At 40.9% G+C, this 23,740-nt stretch overlaps 1 protein-coding gene across 4 annotated transcripts in view; it reads left to right on the top strand.

Moving 5' to 3' along the window:
• MYO1B (myosin IB) overlaps positions 1-23,740 on the top strand; it is a 274,243-nt gene that overhangs the window by 219,262 nt on the left and 31,241 nt on the right. Inside the window, exons 19-26 of one of the 4 annotated variants that reach the window (XM_069733898.1) lie at positions 5,852-5,945; positions 6,543-6,692; positions 14,107-14,175; positions 16,691-16,777; positions 17,006-17,092; positions 19,398-19,484; positions 20,876-20,950; positions 23,540-23,674. In XM_069733898.1, the coding sequence (XP_069589999.1) occupies positions 5,852-5,945; positions 6,543-6,692; positions 14,107-14,175; positions 16,691-16,777; positions 17,006-17,092; positions 19,398-19,484; positions 20,876-20,950; positions 23,540-23,674 (784 nt within the window). The remainder of the gene's footprint in view (positions 1-5,851; positions 5,946-6,542; positions 6,693-14,106; positions 14,176-16,690; positions 16,778-17,005; positions 17,093-19,397; positions 19,485-20,875; positions 20,951-23,539; positions 23,675-23,740) is intronic. The other 3 variants (XM_069733899.1, XM_069733901.1, XM_069733902.1) reach the window with 3 other exon arrangements.

The following is a 23,740-nucleotide window of genomic DNA, read 5'->3' as shown; positions in this document are numbered from 1 at the left end:
AAACAGAAAGGCCCACAAACAAACAGCAACTGAAAACCACCGCAGTGAAGGCCTGGCAGAGCATCAAAAAGGAGGAAACACAGCGTCTGGTGATGTCCATGAGTTCAAGACTTCAGGCAGTCATTGCCAACAAAGGGTTTTCAGCCAAGTACTAAAAATGAACATTTTATTTGAAATTATTGAATCTGTCCTATTACTTTTGGTCCCTTTTAAAAACAGGGTGGCACAAAAGGAGCTGAAACTCCTAAACCCTTCATCCAATTTTAATGTGGATACCCTCAAATGAAAGCTGAAAATCTGATCTTCAACTGCATCTGAATTGTTTTGTTTAAAATTCATTGTGGTAATGTCTATAACCAAAATTAGAAAAATGTTGTCTCTGTCCAAATATATATGGACCTAACTGTACTTCTCCATTCTGTCGGATTATTGTCCACTAACTCCCTTTAAAGGCTGAGATCCAAATTTTTTGGCATGTTACTGTCATGTTAAAAGATTTCTAATGTAATAGTTACACTTTGTCATTTTTTTCTTAGAAGTATATAGTAATTTTGTATACTGACCTGAGTTATAATCATACATTCTGTAGTGTTAAAACTTATTACTGTACAGTACACGGTGTACATGGTGTCCCAGGAAGTAAAGAAACAGACCCAGCTTTGTGCAGACAAGGAATGCTAAGAGATTAAGGCCTTATTCCTATATCCGTTTCTCTCGAACATGTCCTATCCATATTTTTCCCTGATAGAAAACGTACCAATTTTAACCTATGGAACTGTTGTTGGACAGTATTGGGAAATTTAGAACATGTGTACACGGTGTATTTTAGATGCTGGCGTACTTGCTGAGCCTTCTCAAACAGGAGTTGCTTGAAGAAAATGCTGGCTGTCTTTCATGAAGCCTCTTTTTAGGTTGCTTTTTCCCGGTCTTTTTTTTTCAACTGTGTATATAAACTGAAGCTGCCTGGAGAATGGCCCGGTTACTTTTTTGCCTCTTCACAGCTTTCAAAATCTAAAGCGATTTTGAGATAAATAAAAAAAAAAATAAAAAAATCTCAAGACTTAATTTGTTACATCAGGTAGTTTTAACATCGCAGTTGATATGATAACTCTGGGGAACGCCGTTTTTGTCGAGTTAAATCTCTGACACTTGTTTTTGACTTTTGGCTTCTGAAAAGTAACCCTAGTTTTTCTCTTAACTTTTTCTATAATTTTTCAGAACTTTTTAGGCTACAGCATATGTCTCCAAAACCATGCTAAGTGTACATACAATGGAAAATGCAAAAAATAACCTGAATGTAATGTCTGAATGCAAAAATGCAATTTTTCAGAAAGAATCTGGCTGAAAAAGAGAATGTGAACACATCGCTTTAGGTTATAAAATGGAGTATAGCTCCAGATCAGATAGAGAAGGCTCTGTTCACACATAGTTTTATCATTTTGTCTGATATCTGCTTTTTTGGCACATACGACAGGTGTGTCAATGGTGCCCAGTGCACCTAGTATCCGCCCAAAGATTGCTTTATGCGGACTCTTCACAGATGAATGTAGTCTATTGTGCTATGTAGAGGCGTACTGTCCAGTAAAGCTGTATACCACTTGGTATCTATTCTGTTCTTACAACGTGAACCTATTGGTGACTTGTGACTGTACAGTGCCATGACGCTGCCTTCTGGAGCAGATGTACAGGAGTCACTGAGAGATGCGTGAGCAGAGTAAGACCCAGCTCACATGTGGCTGCCGTTTTATAACTAATGCGGAGCAGGCATTTCAGTGCTGTTCTGTTGCTGACCTTTCATTTGCAGTACATGTGGCAAAACAATTATATTTTTAGCAAATTCTCTTTCAAAGTTCTCTATCCCACATGAAAGAGATGTGCTCTTGTGCTGAACTCCATAGCATCATTTTTTTCTTTATGTATTTTTACTGGTCTTTTTGCTGTCTCAAGATTTCCTCCAGCTTTTTGCCATATGTCTCTTCCTTTTTTTGCTTATTGTAAAGATTTCCTAGAGTCCGATATTGTGCCAAATTGTTGGTTTTGTTCTGTGCTGTAAAGACTTTTAACATATCTAATATGTAAGTTTGAAAGTAGGGGCTCTGGATTTTACACATTTTATACACCTCCTATGGTATACATGAGTATTCTGACAATATTATGCTATGATTTCTTTGTTTTTATTAAGCATCAAGGTGTATTTTTTAAGCAGTGACTGTGCTACATTTCACACTCTTTACTTAATAAATCGACATGTTCCGTTATACTATGGAGTCATGGTCATCAGATTTATCTTAAAGGGGTTATCCAACCACGTAAAATGAATTATTTTACATTTTTTTTGTTTCTAAACGGAATCGGTCAGTAGGATCAGCCCTCCTAAGCCGTCTATATGGGCATTTAGGTCATAAGAAGCTGAATAAAGTGATACCTTGATATCTGCAATCCGATGCCTTATTCCAGGAAAAATGTCAACAGACGCACCTAATTCATTATGCGGCATGTGCCTCTTGTACTCCAGCAAGGCCTTATATTAATTGAGTGTGCAATGCCGGTCTTAATGGATTGGGCCTATAGCAATTCTTGCCAAAACCATCCGTCATTGGATTTGTGCCTGTTTTTGAGAGTTATTTGTTGCAAAAAAAAAGGAAGCAAAACACCAGATTCATATTACTATTTGTGCCTTTAAGTCTATTTATTTAGACTGGTTTAAGGTTTCCAAATGTTTTCACCTGATTCATAATCTTCAACTTTCAAAAAACTGCAAAATGTGTTGCAAATATTCTCCAATCTGTCCCTAGAGTGATTAAATATACACAAGCAAATTTTGTGACATTTTAAAAAATTTGACATTTTGCTCTAAAAAGTAACAAATGCGGGTAGTTAAACAGGCAGCTTTTGACTGCAGAAAATTTGTGAACTGTGTGTGCATTATAATGAATTTGCTGCATAAACAGTCAACTACTACAAAGTAAAAAAAAAATGCAAATGATGAATTAGGCCCTGTTTGTTGATCACATGAATTCCTCCTTAATGGAGGCAGTCTACTGCAGTGTTCCCCCAACTCCAGTCCTCAAGACCTCCCAATAGATCAGGTTTTCAGGATCTCTTTAGTATTACCCAAGTGATATTTCAATCAACCCCTTGAAGCCAGGTTAGTACGGTAGTATCTGCAGTCCCCGTCTGTGGAGTAACACTCCTAACGTAAGAAACGTTGGCACTTGTGATGAATTTGTCAGGAGGCCATAACCACACCCTGTCCCGCTTCATCTCCAGCTCAGTCCATTTTCGCTGGTGTGAAATTGGCAAAAGTTGCAAAATTTTTGTGCATGAAGTTACGACTTTTCAAAGTTTCTTAACCAAGATTTTTCTGGCGTGAACAATTTGATGATTAAGGCGCCTGAATTCTTATTCTGTTAGCACAGTCAGATATATGTTGTGTATATATCGCTGCTAGAAATGTTTTACATGGTTCATTAAAATAAAATTTACATATGTAATTTAGTGGATTTGTACATCTAGCCTAGGCACAGGGGAAATGATACATTACCATATAATACACTGTGTGCAGAATTATTAGGCAAGTTGTATTTTAGAGGATTATTTTTATTATTGATCAACAACTATGTTCTCAATCAACCCAAAAGACTCATAAATATCAAAGCGTAATATTTTTGGATGTTGGAGTGTTTTTTTTTTTTTTAGATTTGGCTATCTTAGGAGGATATCTGTTTGTGCAGGTAACTATTACTGTGCAGAATTATTAGGCAACTTAATAAAAACCAAATATATTCCCATCTCACTGGTTTATTTTCACCAGGTAAACCAATATTACTGCACAAAATTTAGAAATAAACATTTCTGACATGCAAAAACCAAACCCCAAAAAATTAGTGACCAATATAGCCACCTTTCTTTATGATGATACTCAGCAGCCTCCATCCATAGATTCAGTTGCTTGATCTGTTTACGATCAACATTGCGTGCAGCAGCCACCACAGCCTCCCAGACACTGTTCCGAGAGGTGGACTGTTTTCCCTCACTGTAGATCTCACATAGGTTCTCTATGGGGTTCAGATCAGGTGAATAAGGGGGCCATGTCATTATTTTTTTTTTTCTTTGAGACCTTTACTGGCCAGCCACGCTGTGGAGTAGTTGGAGGCATGTGATGGAGCATTGTCCTGCATGAAAGTTATGTTTTTCTTGAACGATACCGACTTCTTCTTGTACCACTGCTTGAAGAAGTTGTCTTCCAGAAACTGGCAGTAGGTCTGGGAGTTGAGCTTCACTCTATACTCGACCCGAAAAGGTCCCACAAGTTCATCTTTGATGATACCAGCCCATACCAGTACGCCACCTCCACCTTGCTGGCGTCTGCATCGGAGTGGAGCTCTCTGCCCTTAACTGATCCAGCCTCTGGCCCATCCACTGGCCCATCAAGAGTCACTCTCATTTAATCAGTCCATAAAACTTTTGAAAAGTCAGTCTTAAGATATTTCTTGACCCAGTCTTGACGTTTTATCTTATGTTTCTTGTTCAAAGGTGGTCGTTTTTCAGCCTTCCTTACCTTGGCCATGTCCCTGAGTATCGCACAGCTTGTGCTTTTTGTTACTCCAGTAACGTTGCAGCTCTGATATATGGCAAAACTGGTGGCAAATGGCATCTTGGCAGCTTCACGCTTGATTTTCCTCAATTCATGGGCAGTTATTTTGCGCCTTTTTTGCCCAACACGCTCTTTGCGATCCTGTTGACTATTTGCCATGAAACCCTGAAACGATTTTTGGTGATTACGCTTCAAATGTTTGGCAATTTCAAGACTGCTGCATCCCTCTGCAAGACATCTCAACAATTTTGGACTTTTCAGAGCCCGTCAAATCTCTCTTTTGACCCATTTTGCCAAAGGAAAGGAAGTTTCCTAATAATTAAGCACACTTTATGTAGGGGTTTGATGTTATTAGACAACACCCCTCCTTATTACAGAGATGCACATCACCTGATTTACGTGATTGGTAGTTGGCTCTCAAGACTGAACAGCTTGGAGTAGGACAACATGTATAAAAAGTATCATGTGATCAAAATACAACTTGCCTAATAATTCTGCACACAGTGTACAAGCATGTACAAGCATTCATTGTTCATATTACAGCCAGTCATATGAAATAAGGTTTTGCATTACAGACTACTTTCCTTTTTTCATAGTGAATAAAAAGGGCAATAAGGAGGGAATGTGGTGGAGTGCCCAAAGAACCATTTGTTAGGAGTTGTACCTTTGTGGACTTGGGTCTCAGCGGGATTATTGGAAGATGGCATGTCACTGGTGTAGGGAGATCCCCAGTCAGTAACCTCAGCAGTATATTGTGCCGTACACATGAACCGCTGAGGCCGATCATTGTTCACGTGGTTGGAATGAAAGTCTCCACTGCTGGAAAATCAATGAAGAATGGTAGAGACCCAACCGCTTATCTGATGAACAATAAGTCTTTTATTGCTATTTGGTTGTTTGTTTTTCATTTCCTCATTATCAAATGTTTCTGACTTTTGAAAAGGTTCTAGGCAAGAGGTTTGGCTGGCATGTATCCAATGTATGGTCTGTTGACTAAGTCTTCAAAAATATCTTAAGAAATGAATGAGGATCTTCAATTATTTTTCATTAAGTTTATTTTGTTGAAGAATCAAAGTATACTGTGCTTAGTATTCCCCCATAATGAACATAAAAGGCCGTGTTTGGCGCTTATATTATGTATGCTGTATGTCTTTACCTTGCTATTTTTATTGACTTCTACTGCAAATTCTGTATGTAAAGGTCTTCCCTGTCATGCACCAACCATTAACGGGAAACGTGTCTGTTTGTTCTTAGAGCGGGTGTAGAAGTATTGCTCAATGACTTACAAATATCTAAAGAAGAATTTTCTTTCGGGAGATCAAAAATCTTTATCCGAAATCCAAGAACGGTATGTAGGCTTATTTCCAAGCTGTGTGCTATATCGATCTTATAGGGAACGTGTCTGAAACCTTTCACATTCGCTCTCCTCCCTCCCCTCAAATAATTTGTGACTGTGTAACCCTTTAAAAGATCAGCCAATCTTTCTTTTTGACCACAAGGCACTGCTCGTACAGCCCCCAGCCCTGAATGACAGCCAGCCCCAGTGCAGGGCGAGTGTCCGTCATGGTCGAGGGTGCGGTTACAGCAGTCATTCTGTTCTGTATACTCAGGGCGGTGACAAAACCAGCTCCGCCCCCGTGGCTGAAACCAGAACACTACCGAACAGAATAAAGTTCATTTTTGGCTAAATGTCGGGCAGGTTAGTAATGCTATTGACTTGCAGATTAACCCCATATCTGCAGTTTAGTAGTGTTTCTTCTGGTGACAGGTTTCCTTTAAGGGATTGGTTCCATACTGCATTCTGTTGTGTGTCCTAATGATCGCACACATGCAGAGAATGTTACAAAGAAATAGAAATTTGAGAAAACAAATTTCAGAATGTCTCAGTAAGCTTCTAAACTGTACTTGGGTAAGTGTATAACTCAAGGTCTGCTGTTATCTCTAGTTGTTTAAACTCGAAGAATTGAGAAAGGAGCGACTGGAAGACCTTGCCACTCTGATTCAGAAAATCTACAGGGGATGGAAGTGCCGCACTCATTTCTTACTGATGAAGCGGAGTCAGATTGTTGTGGCTGCCTGGGTCCGGCGCTATCTTGTAAGTTACAAATAATAATATTTTTTAATCGGCTACCCAGCACTTTTCTATCAGTGTCAGAAAAGGACGGTCAATCTGGATTAATGGCCAAGCGGCAATTGGTGGATAACTAGTAATACACTAGGCCTTAATCAAGTCATCTCTAGTACAGGTAAAATCCGGAATTCGCTGTCACTAATACTAATCACTGTCTTGTCACTTTAAATGACAAAATCTTTTCAGTTCTGCTTCTGACCCCAGTGATTCTGAATCTTTTTTTCATAACCTGTCCTTTCTTAGTGGTGAATTTAGGCCGATACGATTTGTTTATTTATGAAAACTAGAAATTTGCTGAAAATTTTGAAACTTGAAATTTTATGCCTTGAAAACAGTCACTAAACTACATTTACCATATGTTTACTTTACGTTTGCATCACAAGTTCAAACCTCCTTTCATTTTGTATGGATGTTAGAAAGTTTAAAATCACATCGGCTAATTCTTTTTTATTTTTATTTTTTTTGTTTACCGAAATTCATGATTTTTTGTTTTAGGGACCAATTGACTCATAAAGAATCTAAATGTTGCAGACACTATTGACTTCAGCATTAATGGGGTAAATCATCAGGGTTACAAGGCCACGATCGGTGCTTATAACCCATTAGAACTGTTGTAGCAAGGCGTCCACTATAATATACCGCTGACACCTGCTGCTTTTTTTTTTTTTTTTTTTTAAATCAAATAATTTTTATTAAGATTTTAAAGTTAATAACCACATTTACAACTGCAATTGGAACATGGTACATACAAAGGTGTTCCACAAGAAGGGGGTTACAAATACCCACATCCAAGTAATCCAATTCTCTGAGGTTAAAACAATCAAACCCTATAAACAGTATATATATTTAGTTCCCGGATACCTCTATAAATTTGAATTAAACTATATTAACCGTGTACCTTCCAGTCAAAGATTAAAAACAGTAAGTTATAACTTTTGATACTCATTATAGGTCATAGAGTGATTGAAATGTTCTCTCTGATAACCATACTCTTGATGACATACCTGGAAGGTCCAACCATGGACACCAAAACCTTTAAAATGTATTCATTGCATTACGTTTTTATATACGGTATATTCCAATGATCTCCTGTAACCTTTTCTTAAATTCACCAATTACAGGGAGAGAGGAGTCAATCCATTTATGTTTCCTAGCCAGGTATAAAGTACATGAGATTCCTCTCTGAGCAGGACCACATTCCAGGCCATCCTCTGAGTCCTAATATACATGTTTTGGGGTCTGCTCTATATTACATACTCTTTTAATAGTAGTTAATATCCCACTCCAGTAGTTTCCCAACTTAGGTTGACGCGTGCCGCTTCTAGCACTGGTTGTGCCCCGGGGCTGGCTTCATCACGGTACATGAACGGTGCTTTGTGGGAACTCCTTGTCCTCTTCACCATACGGTGGATGTCGGGAAGGGGTTTAGCCCAAAGTATAAATGAGATAATGAGGATAATTGAGCATTTTTGACCTGATACCTCTTGCGTGAATCACCTTTAACTGAGGCATTTTCATATTGACAATGACGTAAAGGTCAAAAGTTTGTAGTCTCACAAAGATCACCCTGTGCTCAATCACTGTAAAGAAACTGTGAGGTTTGTGTTTTTGTGAAAGAAACGCCACTGCATTACATATGCCAAAGTTCATAATGGCCAAAGGTAAAGAAGGTAAAGCGTAATCCATAAAAATCACATGGTTTTACATAAATTGGTAAGTGCTCACTGTAATGCATCAAAGAGTCATCTAGTTCATTGTGCCTCCAGGAGATCTATCCAGGAAAAAAATTAGCCTTTCCATCTGTTCTCATCAACAAAAACTTCCGCTTTCCGATCGATTCCCACCTAGTTGCCTTTTCCTCCTGCTTTTTCTAGTTTTAGGCTCCATTCCCACATCTGTGTGAAATTTACATCCATGGGAAAAGTAGCATTTTTCATCCATGTGGCATCCATTTTGCATTTGTTTTTTACAACTGAAATAGGTAAATTGTCTAGACCTTTTTATCAATCTTCTGTGCGCCATTCATGTCTCATTAGTTTTTAACTGATCCACTGAAGTGCAAAGTACATCAGAAATTGCAAAAAAGTTGGGACGTTGTGTAAAATGTAAAGAAAACAAGAATGCAATGGTTTGAAAATCTCCTCTAGACATATTATATCCACAGCAGAGTATACGACACAGATCTGAAGGCGGAAGACCTTTTTTATTTCACTTGAAAAAAATTAACTAGTTTAGAAGTTGATGGCATTTTACGCAGGGCCCATTTTTTTTGGAATTGGGGTGATGTCTTTTGCGTTTCATATATTTTATTACGATCCTCATAGATTTTAATGTTGCGTCTGAGCCACAAACCAGTTGAATAAGACATGCTCTGAGTCTTCCGGACCCGACACAAAGATCTGTTTTTACGTCGGATGTGTGTACGGCTCAATGAAACTCTATGGATCCAGACAACACACGGATAAAATGGCACATCCAACAAAAACTCTTGCCAAAAGATAAATTGTTTACTAAAAAGTGGGTTTTGAGTAAGGTGAGGACTTATCCTTATTTCAATATCAGATCAGTGTGACTCTGACACCCAGCACCCCGACCGATCTGCTGTTATCACCTAGACTAGCTTCCTGATTTACACATTGTTTGGTGCAGGTCACTGGCTCTCTGAACGATGTTAAGGTACCGTCACACTAGACGATATCGCTAGCGATCCGTGACGTTGCAGCGTCCTCGCTAGCGATATCGTCCAGTGTGACAGGCAGCAGCGATCAGGCCCCTGCTGTGCTGTCGCTGGTCGGGGAAGAAAGTCCAGAACTTTATTTGGTCGCTGGACTCCCCGCAGACATCGCTGAATCGGCGTGTGTGACACCGATTCAGCGATGTCTTCACTGGTAACCAGGGTAAACATCGGGTAACTAAGCGCAGGGCCGCGCTTAGTAACCCGATGTTTACCCTGGTTACCATCCTAAAAGTAAAAAAAACAAACAGTACATACTTAGCTACAGCCGTCTGTCCTCCAGCGCTGTGCTCTGCTCTCCTCCTGCACTGACTGTGAGCGGCATCGTTGGTCGCTGGAGAGCGGTCTGTGTGACAGCTCTCCAGCGACGCTGCAGCGATCCGGATCGTTGTCGGTATCGCTGCAGCGTCGCTAAAGGTACCGTCACACTTAGCGACGCTGCAGCGATACCGACAACGATCCGGATCGCTGCAGCGTCGCTGTTTGGTCGCTGGAGAGCTGTCACACAGACCGCTTTCCAGCGACCAACGATGCCGGTAACCAGGGTAAACATCGGGTTACTAAGCGCAGGGCCGCGCTTAGTAACCCGATGTTTACCCTGGTTACCATCCTAAAAGTAAAAAAAACAAACAGTACATACTTACCTACAGCCGTCTGTCCTCCAGCGCTGTGCTCTGCACTCCTCCTGTACTGTCTGTGTGAGCACAGCGGCCGGAAAGCAGAGCGGTGACGTCACCGCTCTGCTTTCCGGCTGACCGACGCTCACAGTCAGTGCAGGAGGAGAGCAGAGCACAGCGCTGGAGGACAGACGGCTGTATGTAAGTATGTACTGTTTGTTTTTTTTACTTTTAGGATGGTAACCAGGGTAAACATCGGGTTACTAAGCGCGGCCCTGCGCTTAGTTACCCGATGTTTACCCTGGTTACCAGTGAAGACATCGCTGAATCGGTGTCACACACGCCGATTCAGCGATGTCTGCGGGGAGTCCAGCGACCAAATAAAGTTCTGGACTTTCTTCCCCGACCAGCGACAGCACAGCAGGGGCCTGATCGCTGCTGCCTGTCACACTGGACGATATCGCTAGCGAGGACGCTGCAACGTCACGGATCGCTAGCGATATCGTCTAGTGTGACGGTACCTTAAGTGTGACGGTACCTTAAAGCTCCGATAGGAAAGAATAGGAGGTGATCTGCAGCACTCAGCGTCAGCAGCCAAAAAAACATGTGTGGAAGTCTGGTGTTCTACCCTGTACGCTGCTTACCTCTGGGCTCTGCCCCCGCAGATATGCTGGGGATGGCGCAGACCCCACCAATCTTATATTGGTGATTCAATGTAGGGATAGGTCATCAATATAGAAATGCACAAAAACTCCTTTTTAGATCATGATTGTGTGGTTCTGATGTTTGCCATGGTAGATCACGGCCAAATAGCGGCCTAAAGGTACCTTCACACTGAGCAACTTTACAACGAGAACGACAACGATCCGTGACATTGCAGCGTCCTGGATAGCGATCTCGTTGTGTTTGACACGCAGCAGCGATCAGGATTCTGCTGTGACATCGCTGGTCGTAGCTGAAAGTCCAGAACTTTATTTGGTCGTCAGGTTGGCGTGATTCGTCATGTTTGACAGCAAAAGCAACGATGCCTGCAATGTTTTTTCACGGAGCTAACAACCAGCGAGAACGATAAGTACGTCACTGAATCGCTCCTGCATCGTTCTGGAGTTGCTGTGTTTGACATCTCTACAGCGACCTAACAGCGACGCTCCAGCGATCTAGTTTAGGTCGGATCGTTGTCTATATCGCTGGTGCGTCGCTAAATGTGACGGTACCTTTAGTCTGCTGGGTATAGAAACCTATTCAGAAGTTAGCAACATTTAGGTGGTAAAAATACACCTTTTCATTCCTGTCATGCCACTTTGCATTAATTCGTAAAAATCACCTGAAGAGTTAATAAACTACCTGACAGCAGTTTTCAATATGTCGGGGGTGCTGTTTTTAAAATGTTATCACTTTGGGGAGTTTTCCAATACATAGGACCCCCAAAGTCGTTTCAAAACTGCAAAGATCCATTAAAAAAAAAAAAAAAAAAGTGTTTTGTAAATTTCCTAAAGAAAAAAAAAATGCTGCTACATTTTTAAACCTCCTAAAAAAACTAACAAAATAAAATAACATTTTAAAAATGGTGCTTATTTAAAGCAGAGACGAGGGAAATGTTAGTCATACCACTGAAAAACAACAATAAATATCTGGATTATAAAGGGATAATCATTGAAAGTTTGAAAACTGCAAACATTTTTACATTTCTGTCAAATTTTTTATATTTTTTTTTAGACAAAAACAAAACATATCAACCTAAATTTACCATTATCATAGATTATAAAAAAACGACCTCAGAATCACTGGGCTCTGTTGAAGCGTCCTAGAGTTACTACATAAAGTGACACTGGTCAGATTTTTAAAATAATGACCCGGTCACTAAGGGGTTAAAAAAAAACCTTGGTAAGAAGGATGACCATGTTGACGTTCTTTGACATCCCACACATTTACTCATTACTTCTTTGTGTGTTGGAAATCAACAAGGTCACCCTATTAGACGCATGTTTTGTCAGTTAAGGTGTGTTTTTTGTTACATGTGACTTTTCAGAAAAAAACTATTTTGTCTACTATTTTCAGCCAATATAGGACCAGTATATTAAATCCTCTGTGTGCTATATCTCTAGTCTTCAGGTAGCTCTGAGCTAGTGTCTTTGCCTTCCTGTTTACACTTTGCACTAATATACTACTTGTATTTCCTCCTCCTCTAGTCATTGATTTCAATAGACATGTAATCTGATCTCTCAGTGATTTGGCAGTTTTGAGTAAGGCTACTTTCACACTAGTCTTTTTTTCAATACGTCGCAATGCGTCGTTTATGGGAAAAAACGCATCCTGCAAAGTTGTCTGCAGGATGCGTTTTTGCCCCATAGACTAACATTAGCGACGCATTGACACACGTCGCAACCGTCGTGCGACGGTTGCGCCGTGTTGTGGCGGACCGCCGGGAGCAAAAAACGTTACATGTAACGTTTTTTGCTGCCGACGGTCCGCCATTTCCGAACTCCGCCCCCACCCTCCCGCACCTCACAATCGGGCAGCGGATGCGCTGGAAAAATGCATCCGCTGCCCCAGTTGTGCGGCGCATTCACTGCTAGCGTCGGTACGTCGGCCCGACGCACGGCGACGGGCCGAGTCCGACGCTAGTGTGAAAGTAGCCTAAGCTGGATTTCAGTGTATGTAATGAGTTCAGGAGACAGGGGAGGAGGAGAAGTGGCTCATTGAAAAAGAAAAATATTTTTTCAATAACAAATTACAAAGTTTCTTCTATTTCTTGTACTACTGATTAGCGGAAAGTTTATAGAAATGATAGTTACTATTTTAGTCAAAAATGGGATATAGAATGATGCGTTCAACTCTTCTGGGGCCTGACCTAGAGCAATGGCTCATCGGCTACCCTAAGTCATGGGCCTCAATTAATCAAAGCTTTTTACTGAAAACTGCTGTAAAGCGTTGGAAAGTCAGTTTTTTTTGCAATGTGAGCCAATGAGTTGTCACACCATTCTTGCACAAATCTGAAATAGTAGGTGGGGCTTAGGTAGGACAAGGTAGTTATGGGTCATTGTGACCAACCCCCCCCCCCCCCCCGCCCCACTTGTCAAATTCACGACGACCAGTAGCATATCGTACACCACAAATCTCCACTTCCCGACTGAAGCGAGGTTTGTGACACAGTGCGCCTAGTAATGGTTCTCGCACCTCTTCTTCTACCCCAAGTCCTTTTAAGACTGAGATGACAAACGTTGGTCTCGATGAATTGAGGCCATAATATTTGCATCGGTGCCCAGTGACTTCAAGTTACGCCCTTTTAACGTTGTGTCTCAAATATGTATTCAGTGATTGAGTAAATGTAGTAATGTGGATCCCAGCTCACCATTGATGTTCACCCCATCCACTCGGAGCTCAGAGAACGGCTCTGCAGCAGCCAAATAAGCGATAAGCAAATAAATAGGCCATCTTCATGAATAGACTCTTCATTTATTAAAATGAGATCCATACACAGGACATGAGAAGTCATAACGGTGAATTTGCCTTAGAACAACGCTCGCATCAACGCGTTTCAGGTGAACACTCACCCTTAGTGAAGATTCATGTTTATCTGAAACAAGTTGATGTGAGCGTTGTTCTAACGCACATTCACCGTTATGACTTTTCATGTCCTGTGTATGGATCTCATTTAAATAAAGAAGAATGTATTCATTAAATAAATGTACATAATATTCATATATAAGCCATGGTAACTGCTGCGTCCTGTAACCTATACCTATCGTGCTGTACTGTGGAGTAGACTGTAACTATTATGTGTAGTTACTGAATGTCTACAACCATTTTTCCTTCTTATAATATCTGTTTAGCACACACATTTTTTGGCACACATAGCTTTATTTTCCACATCCACATTATCCTGTATTGTTTGAGCACAATAAATGGATATTTATATTGTATTATGTATCATTGTCCTTAAAACCACAAATGGCTCTGCTAGCAAAAATAGAATTCCTGTGTCAGTCAAGCTTCTGATTAATTTCTGATGTGCTTTCTCCAACAGCAACGAAATAAGTACAAGAGAATTAAAAGTTCCACCATTGTGGTGCAATCCTATACCAGGGGGTGGAAGGTGAGACTTCCTGTGCTAATATTTCTTAATCCGCTGAAAACGCCGTTTATTCTTGATAGTTTTGGAGGGGCCTCTCCAGTTTAAAGTTTGTCACCCTTCATACAAGTCATGGCGCTTCAAAGTAATGTTCTTGCTAGACGTTATGGCACTGTTATAGTTAGTCATATCATACTTGTGCCTCTTCTGTGTACTCATTAAGATTGGCTATGGTATAATCTTTGTGTTGTGTTTGGAAGTGGCACTGCCAAAACTTGGGTATGGAAGTCTGGCACATGTGCTGTGGAGAGCCTGCCTCATGCACCACATGGTACTAAAATAGTGGCCGATTTGTCCTTTTGGTTCTGTCATGTAAAAAAACAGATCCTGCATTAGATACACGTTACAGGTCTACATGAGATATAGCAGTGGTGACAGCCTTTTGGGTGACAGTCTGTGACAGCAGGAGGAAGCCTTCAGGGGAGCAGAGTAGAGATTCACATTAAATAACTGTCAGTCGACATCAGTCACTCCTAACTGCCCCACAGATACACATAAATGCTCGGCACAGTCCAGCACTCTTATGTGATGAGAGGCTCCTCTTGTAGTAGCTTATCTCCTGGGAGAACTAGAGGTATGAAATTCAAACTCAAGACAACTAGCACAAGTGACCATCAATTGAAGCATACACCAAGGTGATGCCCTGTCCCCATTGCTGTTCTGCATAGGCTTGAAGCCCCTCAGTCAGATAATTAGTCTGGCCATGGTTGCAAGTTCAAGAGTGGAAGCACCATCAGCCACCTCCTGTACATGGATGACATCAAGCTGTATGTGAAAAACGAATGAGACATCAATTCACTGCCACCTGACGAGGATCTACAGCAAAGACATTGGATGTCCGACAGACCGGAAAAGTGTGGCCGGTTGGTAATAAAGATAGGCATGGTAGTAAAGACTGATGGAGTAGAATTACCAGCAGGGCACATAGATGTAGAGACATGCTACAAGTACTTCAGCATCCCACAGGGATATGGTAACCATGATGAAGAGGCAAGGAAAGCAGCAACATCCAACTACCATCAAAGGGTAAGACAGATCCTGAAGAGCCAGCTCAATGGGAAGAAGAAGATTCATGCCATCAAAACATATGCCCTGCCAGTTATCAGATATCCTGCTGGCATAGTGTGCTGGCCAAAAGAAAAGATGGAAGCTGCAGATGTGAAGACCAGAAAGCTCCTTACAATACATGGAGGTTTCCACCCCAAGTCCAACACACAAAGATTGTATACCAACAGAAAGGAGGGTGGTCGTGGCATAAGTGTGCAAGCCACCATCAAGTATGAAGCAAAGAGTATCCAGCAATACATCAGAAAAATGGCAGCAAATGATGAGATGCTGAGAGAGAGACTAAGGCAGCAACAACCACAGATCTGGAAGGAAGAACAGGAACATGAAATGCCATGGCAAGATAATCCTCACTGGATGTACCATCGACAAATAATGGAGGGGACTGAAATGGGAAAATCCTACAAATGGCTGCAGGAAGCTGGACTTCAAGACCGCACATAGGCACTAATCGTAGCAGCACAAGAACAGTCGCGAAGTACCAGAACCATAGGAGCCGGGATCTACCGTACAAAACGAGACTCAAGGTGCAGACTATGCAAAGAGGCCTTGGAAACAGTCCAACACATACTGGCAGGATGCAAAATGTAAGCAGGAACAGTGTATACTGAACCCCAAAATCAAGTGGTGGGAATTGTATACAGGAACCTTTGCACAGCATATGAGCCAAGTCCCCCTAAGTCCAAGTGGGAGACCCCAGAAAAAGTGGTGGAGAATGAAAGGGCTAAAATCCTTTGGGATTTCAAGATCCAGATGGATAAGCAGGTGTTGGCTAACCAACCAGACATTGTGAAAGTAGACAAGGATCAGAAGACGGCAATGATTATAGATGTGGCAGTGTCAAGTGACAGCAACAACAGAAAGAAGGAATATGAGAAGCTGGAGAAATACCAGGGCCTCAAAGGAGAACCGGAGAAGATGTGGAAGGTGAAGGCCACAGTGATTCCAGTGCTGATAGGAGCACTTGGAGCAGTGACCCCCTAAGTTGGAAGAATGGCTACAACAGACCCAAGGAGCAACATCTGAGCTATCTGTCCAGAAAAGCGCAGTACTAGGGAGAAATAAATATGTATGTAGGCAGTCTGGTGGGCAGTCCTGCTCAGTGATTGAAAAGCCATCTCTGCTTTAATTGAATAACGGTCTATAACTCAAAAGGACCGCTCCATGGACACCTACATACTCCAGGGATTTCAATGAATAAAATACAAGGTTTGAGGAAAGTTTTCTGTCTGGGTGAGAGAGGGAGCTAATAGTACGTAAACATTTTTATTTCATGCACATAGTAGACCATGTAATACTGCTTGTACCAACCCATCCCATGCTGCCCTCAGATTTCTGGCATAAGATATTTGCCAAATCAACTCACTGCTGCAATAAATCCAAGCACATTTGATTGTGTATTATTCTTATCTAGGCTCGGAAGATCCTGCGGGAGCTGAAATATCAGAAACTCTGCAATGAAGCTGTTACAACAATCGCGGCTTATTGGCATGGAACCCAGGTAATGCACAACATATGCTGCTTATGACCATTTTATTCCCAAACACGTATAGGGGTCCTTGTGGTCTATGAAGAGAGCTACTTATCCATTAACCTGTCACTGTTACGGTAGCGGCACCAGTTGTTCTCCACACCCCTGGTATCTTCACCCCCTGATCACCTGGATCCTACCACAACCTTTTTCCGCTTTCTAAGCTGCTCTTTAACCTCATTTTCAAATGCACTACAGGCGCGAAGGGAACTGCGGCGACTGAAGGAAGAGGCTAGGAATAAACATGCTATTGCTGTAATATGGGCTTACTGGCTTGGACTTCAGGTATTTCACGCATACATCCAAACCACCATCACCCATCAGCCCTATGATCTGAATATTCACTAACCAAACCAATAACTCACTAGTGCATGCCGGCTCCACAAGCAATTACATACAAAATGCCCCTCATTTGTGTTCAGGTTCTTGAATGCATGCTTGCTTGCTCAATTTTGTGACTGATGAAACATTAATTAACCGTAGTGATCAATTTTAGTCTTACATTTCAGTGCATGGATGATGAAGACTTAGAAGCATGTGCTCGTAAACTTTAACATAGAACTATTTCAAATTGCTAAAAAAGAACTTGAAGAATTAGTTGTTTTTTTTGTGTGAATTTGCTTAATGTAAAGGATTTTCAACCGATTTTTAATTGATTTAATTAATTGATTTAAAATGTATCTACTAGTATAAATCATTTATTTATCTGATGCATATCTTCTCTCTAGATACAAGTTAGTCCACTTTTGTATGTGTATTTTACATGCAGTTTGTAGCTTTTACTGCCCCATTGATGGCAAAGAGGGATAGCATAAAACATGGTAGTATAGAAAAATAAATATATCAACACAGGCCATGTATATCCTCAATACATCTGTGCATGGTTAGATGGTTAGTATGTTGATATAGTGCGTAGTATCTAATACATTGTAGCAACAAGGGATGAATGGGAGAATGACTGCAGAATCCGATCATGTAGTCTGTCTGCAACCAAGGAGACACCTAGGTCAGCATAAAAGCTGCAAACAATAAGCAATATATCGTGATGGTTTTAGTTTAGTCAACTTGCAAAGTTGTTTCATATTTTATTTCTAGTTTAATTTGAAGAACGCTTTTATACTGCGATTTGCATCATATACAGAGGCACACTTGCTCTAAAACACCAGCACATATCCCCCACCCCCACGCTATAATATGCTGAGCTTCATATTGGAATAATGGTCACTTAGAAGTGATCAATTCTCTCTGCCAAAATGGTAGTCTGTAGATTTTCTTTCAGTTTTTAATATAATGAACCAATAAATTTCCATTGTTGCAGTTATCACGGTCATTCAGCACTGCACATTTTTATGGTTTTAAAGCCAACGTCAACTCCACCATGTATTATTGGAAAGGGAGACGGCACAAACCTTTGTAGCCATTTTTAATCACTTACAAAGGCAGACCTGAGGGTTAAGGGTACGTCCACTCGCGATGTATTTGCTGCAGATTTGCATCTGGATTATCTGGGCGGAAAATGCCGGCACTGTGGATGATCATTGATGGAATCTCATCCACACGCTGTGGAGAAATCTGCAAATTTGGACGCACCCTAAAGCTGACAAGTCTCCGTACTACCACTCTTAGATGACTGCCATGCGATACATTTTGACATTGACTGTGATACTAGGACTTTCAGTGGTGGTACTGATCTACACCTGCAGAATGATTAGATCCTCGGTGATGGAGCGTAGTTCAGCACACCAGTAGTATAGATACGCTTGCCATTATCACCCATCCATTTCTGGTGCTTATATGTCTGATTATTCAGGGCCCCAACTTTAGGACACATGGTAATCACTAGAAAGAAGATCCCAATGCCCAATTCTTCCCCCAGTACATGACTGCAATGAAGTAGAGCTTAGATAAAGTGAAGGAGATCCATGCACCCAGATTCTCTGTTTAAATTATATGTGACTGACCTAAAACCACCAAGTACTCTGTTCAGACATGTCGGTGAACCCGATGGAAATAAATGGAGCGGCATAGTACACGTTACCATCTCTTTGGTCATCTCAATAGTGGGGCCCCAATAATCACACAGTAACCACCTACAGTATCCAGATAAGTGATATAAATGTCTTTAGTGAGATAAGTGTCCAGTTGTGGAGTAAAACTACACAGCGCCATCAGCAGTTTAGTGGTCGCGGCTGGGTACTACACATCCACATCTAACCGCTTCAGTAGGGGTGGATCTGCAGAACCATGCTGTGGTCACTGTACAGTTGATGGGGCTTTGTAGTTCTGCTGCATAATTGATCGCTTCTGGCTGCTGGCACCAATAACAGCTAATCGGCAGGTTCGCACCCCCATTGATCTGATAGAATAGGCCATCATTATAGTAAAGTACCGAACAACTCCTTTAAAGAATAATCTTTGACTTGTTCATCAGGTCCCCAACCTCACATCCGTTAAGGGATTTTATTTCTTTCATTACATACTTCCAGACCTTTTCTTATGTCTGAAATACTTTCTCGTTTGGGAAGTTCTCTTCTGGTGAATTTTCTTTCTGCCTCCAGCTATGCTTCCACTCAATATCTAAACATTTTAGGCTCGAAGGGAATTGAAACGCTTGAAGGAGGAGGCTAGGCGTAAGCATGCAGTGGCAGTCATTTGGGCTTACTGGCTTGGACTGAAGGTACTCCCTCTACCGATGTAAAATCCATTTATTACTAACCCCGGTCTCTGATTGTTTCCTGTCCATGTCTAGCTGTTGGCTGTGGTTCTCGCACACTTCTAAGCATGGTACAAAAGCTGATGACGACTGTCTAGGGCTAGGTCTTATGCACACTTGTTTCATTTTTTTATACAGAAAATGTTGACAATTTTCCATTGTGTTAAATGTTATAGAGACACACTAATAACCATATAAATGACTGTTATACTAGTTTAATGATAAATGTAAAGAACGATATAAGAGTATTTGGTGGTATATCATTTTACTTCTATAGCATATATAGTGCCAGCATGTATATGCCGTAACTTATAGACACTGTTGTCTCTCATTGTCATTGGGAGTCACAATCTAATTTTCCTACTTTGAAATGTGAAAGGAAACCCACGCACAAACGGGGAGAACATACAAACCCCTCCTGATGTTGTCCTTGGTGGGATTTCAACCTAAAACCCCAACGCTGCAAAGCAAAAGTGCAAACTACTGAGCCGGGGTGCTACGAAAAATGTGCAAACTACTGAGCCAGCGTGCTACCCATGATGTTATTGTATTGCTCACTGTATACTTGTTTTATTTCCATGCTTGTCAACCCTATTTATATGGCTGTATATATTCACAGTATACCCAAAATTCATGTGTAGCGTCACTTACTGTAGTTAATTCCGGCTCAACTGGGCCATGTACACATTGGGTTATCATAGAACATAACCATCTAAATAAAAATCGCACAATTTGTAGCAAGATGGGACATCCAATGAATGCAGTGGTGTAGTATTTTTTGTGTAACTCCGGTTTATGTAGATTTTTATTTGCAGTCTTTGGTTTCCTAATCCCGGCTCTGGAATTCCATTAATTTGGATTTGCATTTTGCTTCCACTGTGTGGTTATACTATGAAAGGAGGGGGAGAATGTCTCATATTTGTAGATTGCTTCTAAGCTTCACTTTCTCAAACATTATTTCTGCTTTTCCCGCAATGTTCTCTCATTGAATACCCCTCTCCCCCGACATCATAGACCACAATTGGTACAAACAATAGTGTTACATCTACAGTCTGCCATCTACCGTCATTTCAATGTTTTAATTATCTATAATGCTTAATTGCAGTTTTATGTTCACATTCACGTATTTTTATCTGTTCACATTCAGTAAACTCCATCTTCCAATGTCCATTGTTTTGTGTACGTGTTTTATATAACAAATGTAGTCTGACGGCGTAAATGGCAACTAACCAATTTGTGCTCTCTAATCTATTTCCCAGAAAAACCTATGTGGTCAGAGGTGCTTCTGATTTGTCATGGGACCCGCTCATTGAGATAAAGATTCCTTTAACGTTGATTATTTTTCTTATATTTAGGTACGTAGGGAATACCGGAAATTTTTCCGTGCCAATGCTGGAAAGAAGATTTATGAGTTCACAATCCAGAGAATAGTAAGTATTCTATGCCACGGATACTCACTATAATGGGAGAAGCTTAACCTACAGTAGATTTTTATTTACCTCCTTGGTCTCAGCAATTTATCATGTTATATATGTACTTTACTTATAGAAGTCCGACTACTAGAGTTGAGCAGATTGATTCACTGTAAATGAAGTTTGAAACAAATTTTCTGAAATTCGCAGATTCCGATGAAGTAAAATAATTTGACGTTTGATTGGATAGTATCAGCCATTGGTCGGGCTAATAATGTCAGACGTAGCCACTCGGGCTTTACCTTGATGCCTTGTCACATAGTGTAGTTCAGCCATTCGGGTGGGGAAGACCATCTCTCAAGGACCATAAATAATGGGGGCACGGAAAGCTGCAGACGGTTTATGATTTCACTGCCTATTGGTATTTGGTGAGAACACTGAGCTCAGCATTACAGATAAAGATATAAAGGACAAAATCAGAGTGTGGTGTACTACTGCCATGCTTAAAACATTGAAAATGGAAGTGGTAGTCTCAATCTGTGTATAAAAATTAAAGATTCAAGTGATGGGGAGGTGCAGGACCTGCAAAGTCTGTGAGACTGAATTGCTTGTGCTGTGATATACTGCAGTCCAGCAGTTTAATAACTTTCTTTCAAATTCTTGACGCACTGCAATCAACGTGGGTAATTTAATACCTCTTTGTCTTAAAGGGGTTGTCCACTACTAGGATAACCCTCTCTTGATCCAAATGTCTCTCTCCCTGTGAAAATAAAAAGGCTTATACTCCTCACCCATGCCACCATTGTTCCAGCGGTGTCGGCACTTGTGTTCCTGGAGCTCGCATGCCATTGTTCTGACAAGTGAGCCCTACGCCCAATCAGTGCTGGCATCACTGTCCCCACATCCGGACGTATTAGTAATCAAGAGGAAGTGAGTGGCCAGACACAGCGTATACCCCTTTAAAGGGAATCTTGTCAGTAGAATGAACCCTCCCAAGCTGTCCATATGGGCATGTAGGTCATAGGAAGCGGAATAAAATGACACCTTGGTATCTGTGATCCAATGTCTTATTCCAGAGAAATCCATATTTTTCTTAATATGTAAATGATTTGATAAGATCTAGGACAGGACTCGGATGTGCATGAGAATCTGCCTCCAGAGCTTAGTGCAAACAAAAACCTCACTTGCATGCTATATGCTGGGTAATGCCATACAATGGTGGTCTCACCGCAATAAAGATATACACCAACTCCAAGAAAGTGGAGAAACATATGAGAATAAGGAGTACACCGGTGAATGAAATGGAAATGTTTTAAAATATTTATTAAAGTAATTCATAACAACTAAAATATAACATGACCCCTTTCACGAAACAACAAGACCCATGGAGAAACTACTCATAAATACATCAATATTGCACAAATCCCATGCATCCTGTGATTCTAAAAAAAAGTGCAAGTGTCCTAATGGATGAGTCAAGGTAAAAAACCACCTAGTAATATTCCTCAGTAGAAAGGTACCATGAATGAAAAGCCCAAATTGGGCAGATTCTTACCCAGACAAGATGAGTAGAGCCCCAGGCCAGGTGATAGGCGCCACCCACCCCAAAATTGTTCCAATACAGCAGAGCTGTGAGAGCTGCAGCTGCTAACTTGTTTATTATAAGACAAAGTTCAGTTCTACTGTACAGTGTTAGGTCTCACACTGGTAATGTCACCTTTCATTTATAATAGTCTCTGGAGTCAGAGTCTCATGCAGATCAGTGTCCGGACCATAGATCCGAAAAGCTCATTTACCTATAATAAAACATGGATTTCTCTAGCATTAGACATCGGATTGCAGATATCATGGTATCGTTTTATTCAGCTTCTTATGACCTACGTGCCCATATAGATGGCTTAGGAGGGTTAATCCCAGTGGCAGATTCCCTTTACTGCCATACTATGCTTTGGCACCAACGGGAGAAGAAAAAATCAAGCTGCACAGCCCGTGTTGGAACCTGGTGTGCAGTTGGCCACTAGAACTGACGTACTCAGGAGGTGCTCGCGTTAGAAAACAGTACATGAAATACGGTATATCATAGAAAGAGAAACATGCGGCAACACTCACCGAGCCTGTGGTAGGAATTCGACTTTATTGAAGCATCTTTGTAACAATCTTCACGGCACGGGGGAGTAGGGAAAGAAGAGGTGTGAGCAGGGAAGGAACGACGGCCGTTTCACGCCAAAGCCGGCGCTTCTACGGCACTTCTCTTTCTATGACATACTATGCTTTGGACCCGCTGTCTCTGGTGGAAACATTAGGGATTGTCAGGCGATAATTCAATCTTTATTTCCCTACTAGGGAAATCTGTCACCCATAAAATACATTTGATGGACAGAAACTTAACGTTTATAGACTTTTAAGAAGTTTCTAGAAATTTTTATAGAAGTTGATGGAAGTTTCTAGACATGTAAGTTTGAGTTTCTGCTCAGTTTATTTTCTGTTGGAAATTATGTGAGGAGAGCGATTTTACAGTTAAAATAACTTTTTTAGATAATTTTTATGTTGTAGCAGATTGTCCAGTATCTTCAAATTCTTAATACTTAGTATTTAACGTCATCACAGATGCAAAAGTACTTCTTGGAAATGAAGAACAAGGTTCCCTCAGCATCTCCTATCGACAACAATTGGCCAACAAGGCCTTACCTCTTCTTGGATGCAACACACAAGGAAATGAAGAGGATTTTCCATCTGTGGAGGGTATGCATTTGATTTAGCCGGAAATCTGTAATCATCTGGTTTTAACGTTTCCAGTATGTTCATGTT

The sequence above is a fragment of the Ranitomeya imitator genome, chromosome 7, assembly GCF_032444005.1.
Source record: "Ranitomeya imitator isolate aRanImi1 chromosome 7, aRanImi1.pri, whole genome shotgun sequence".
In the NCBI taxonomy this organism is placed as follows: Eukaryota; Metazoa; Chordata; class Amphibia; order Anura; family Dendrobatidae; genus Ranitomeya; species Ranitomeya imitator.
The sequence above is the reverse complement of the archived record's forward strand: the minus strand, read 5'-3'. Positions and strand labels throughout refer to the sequence as shown.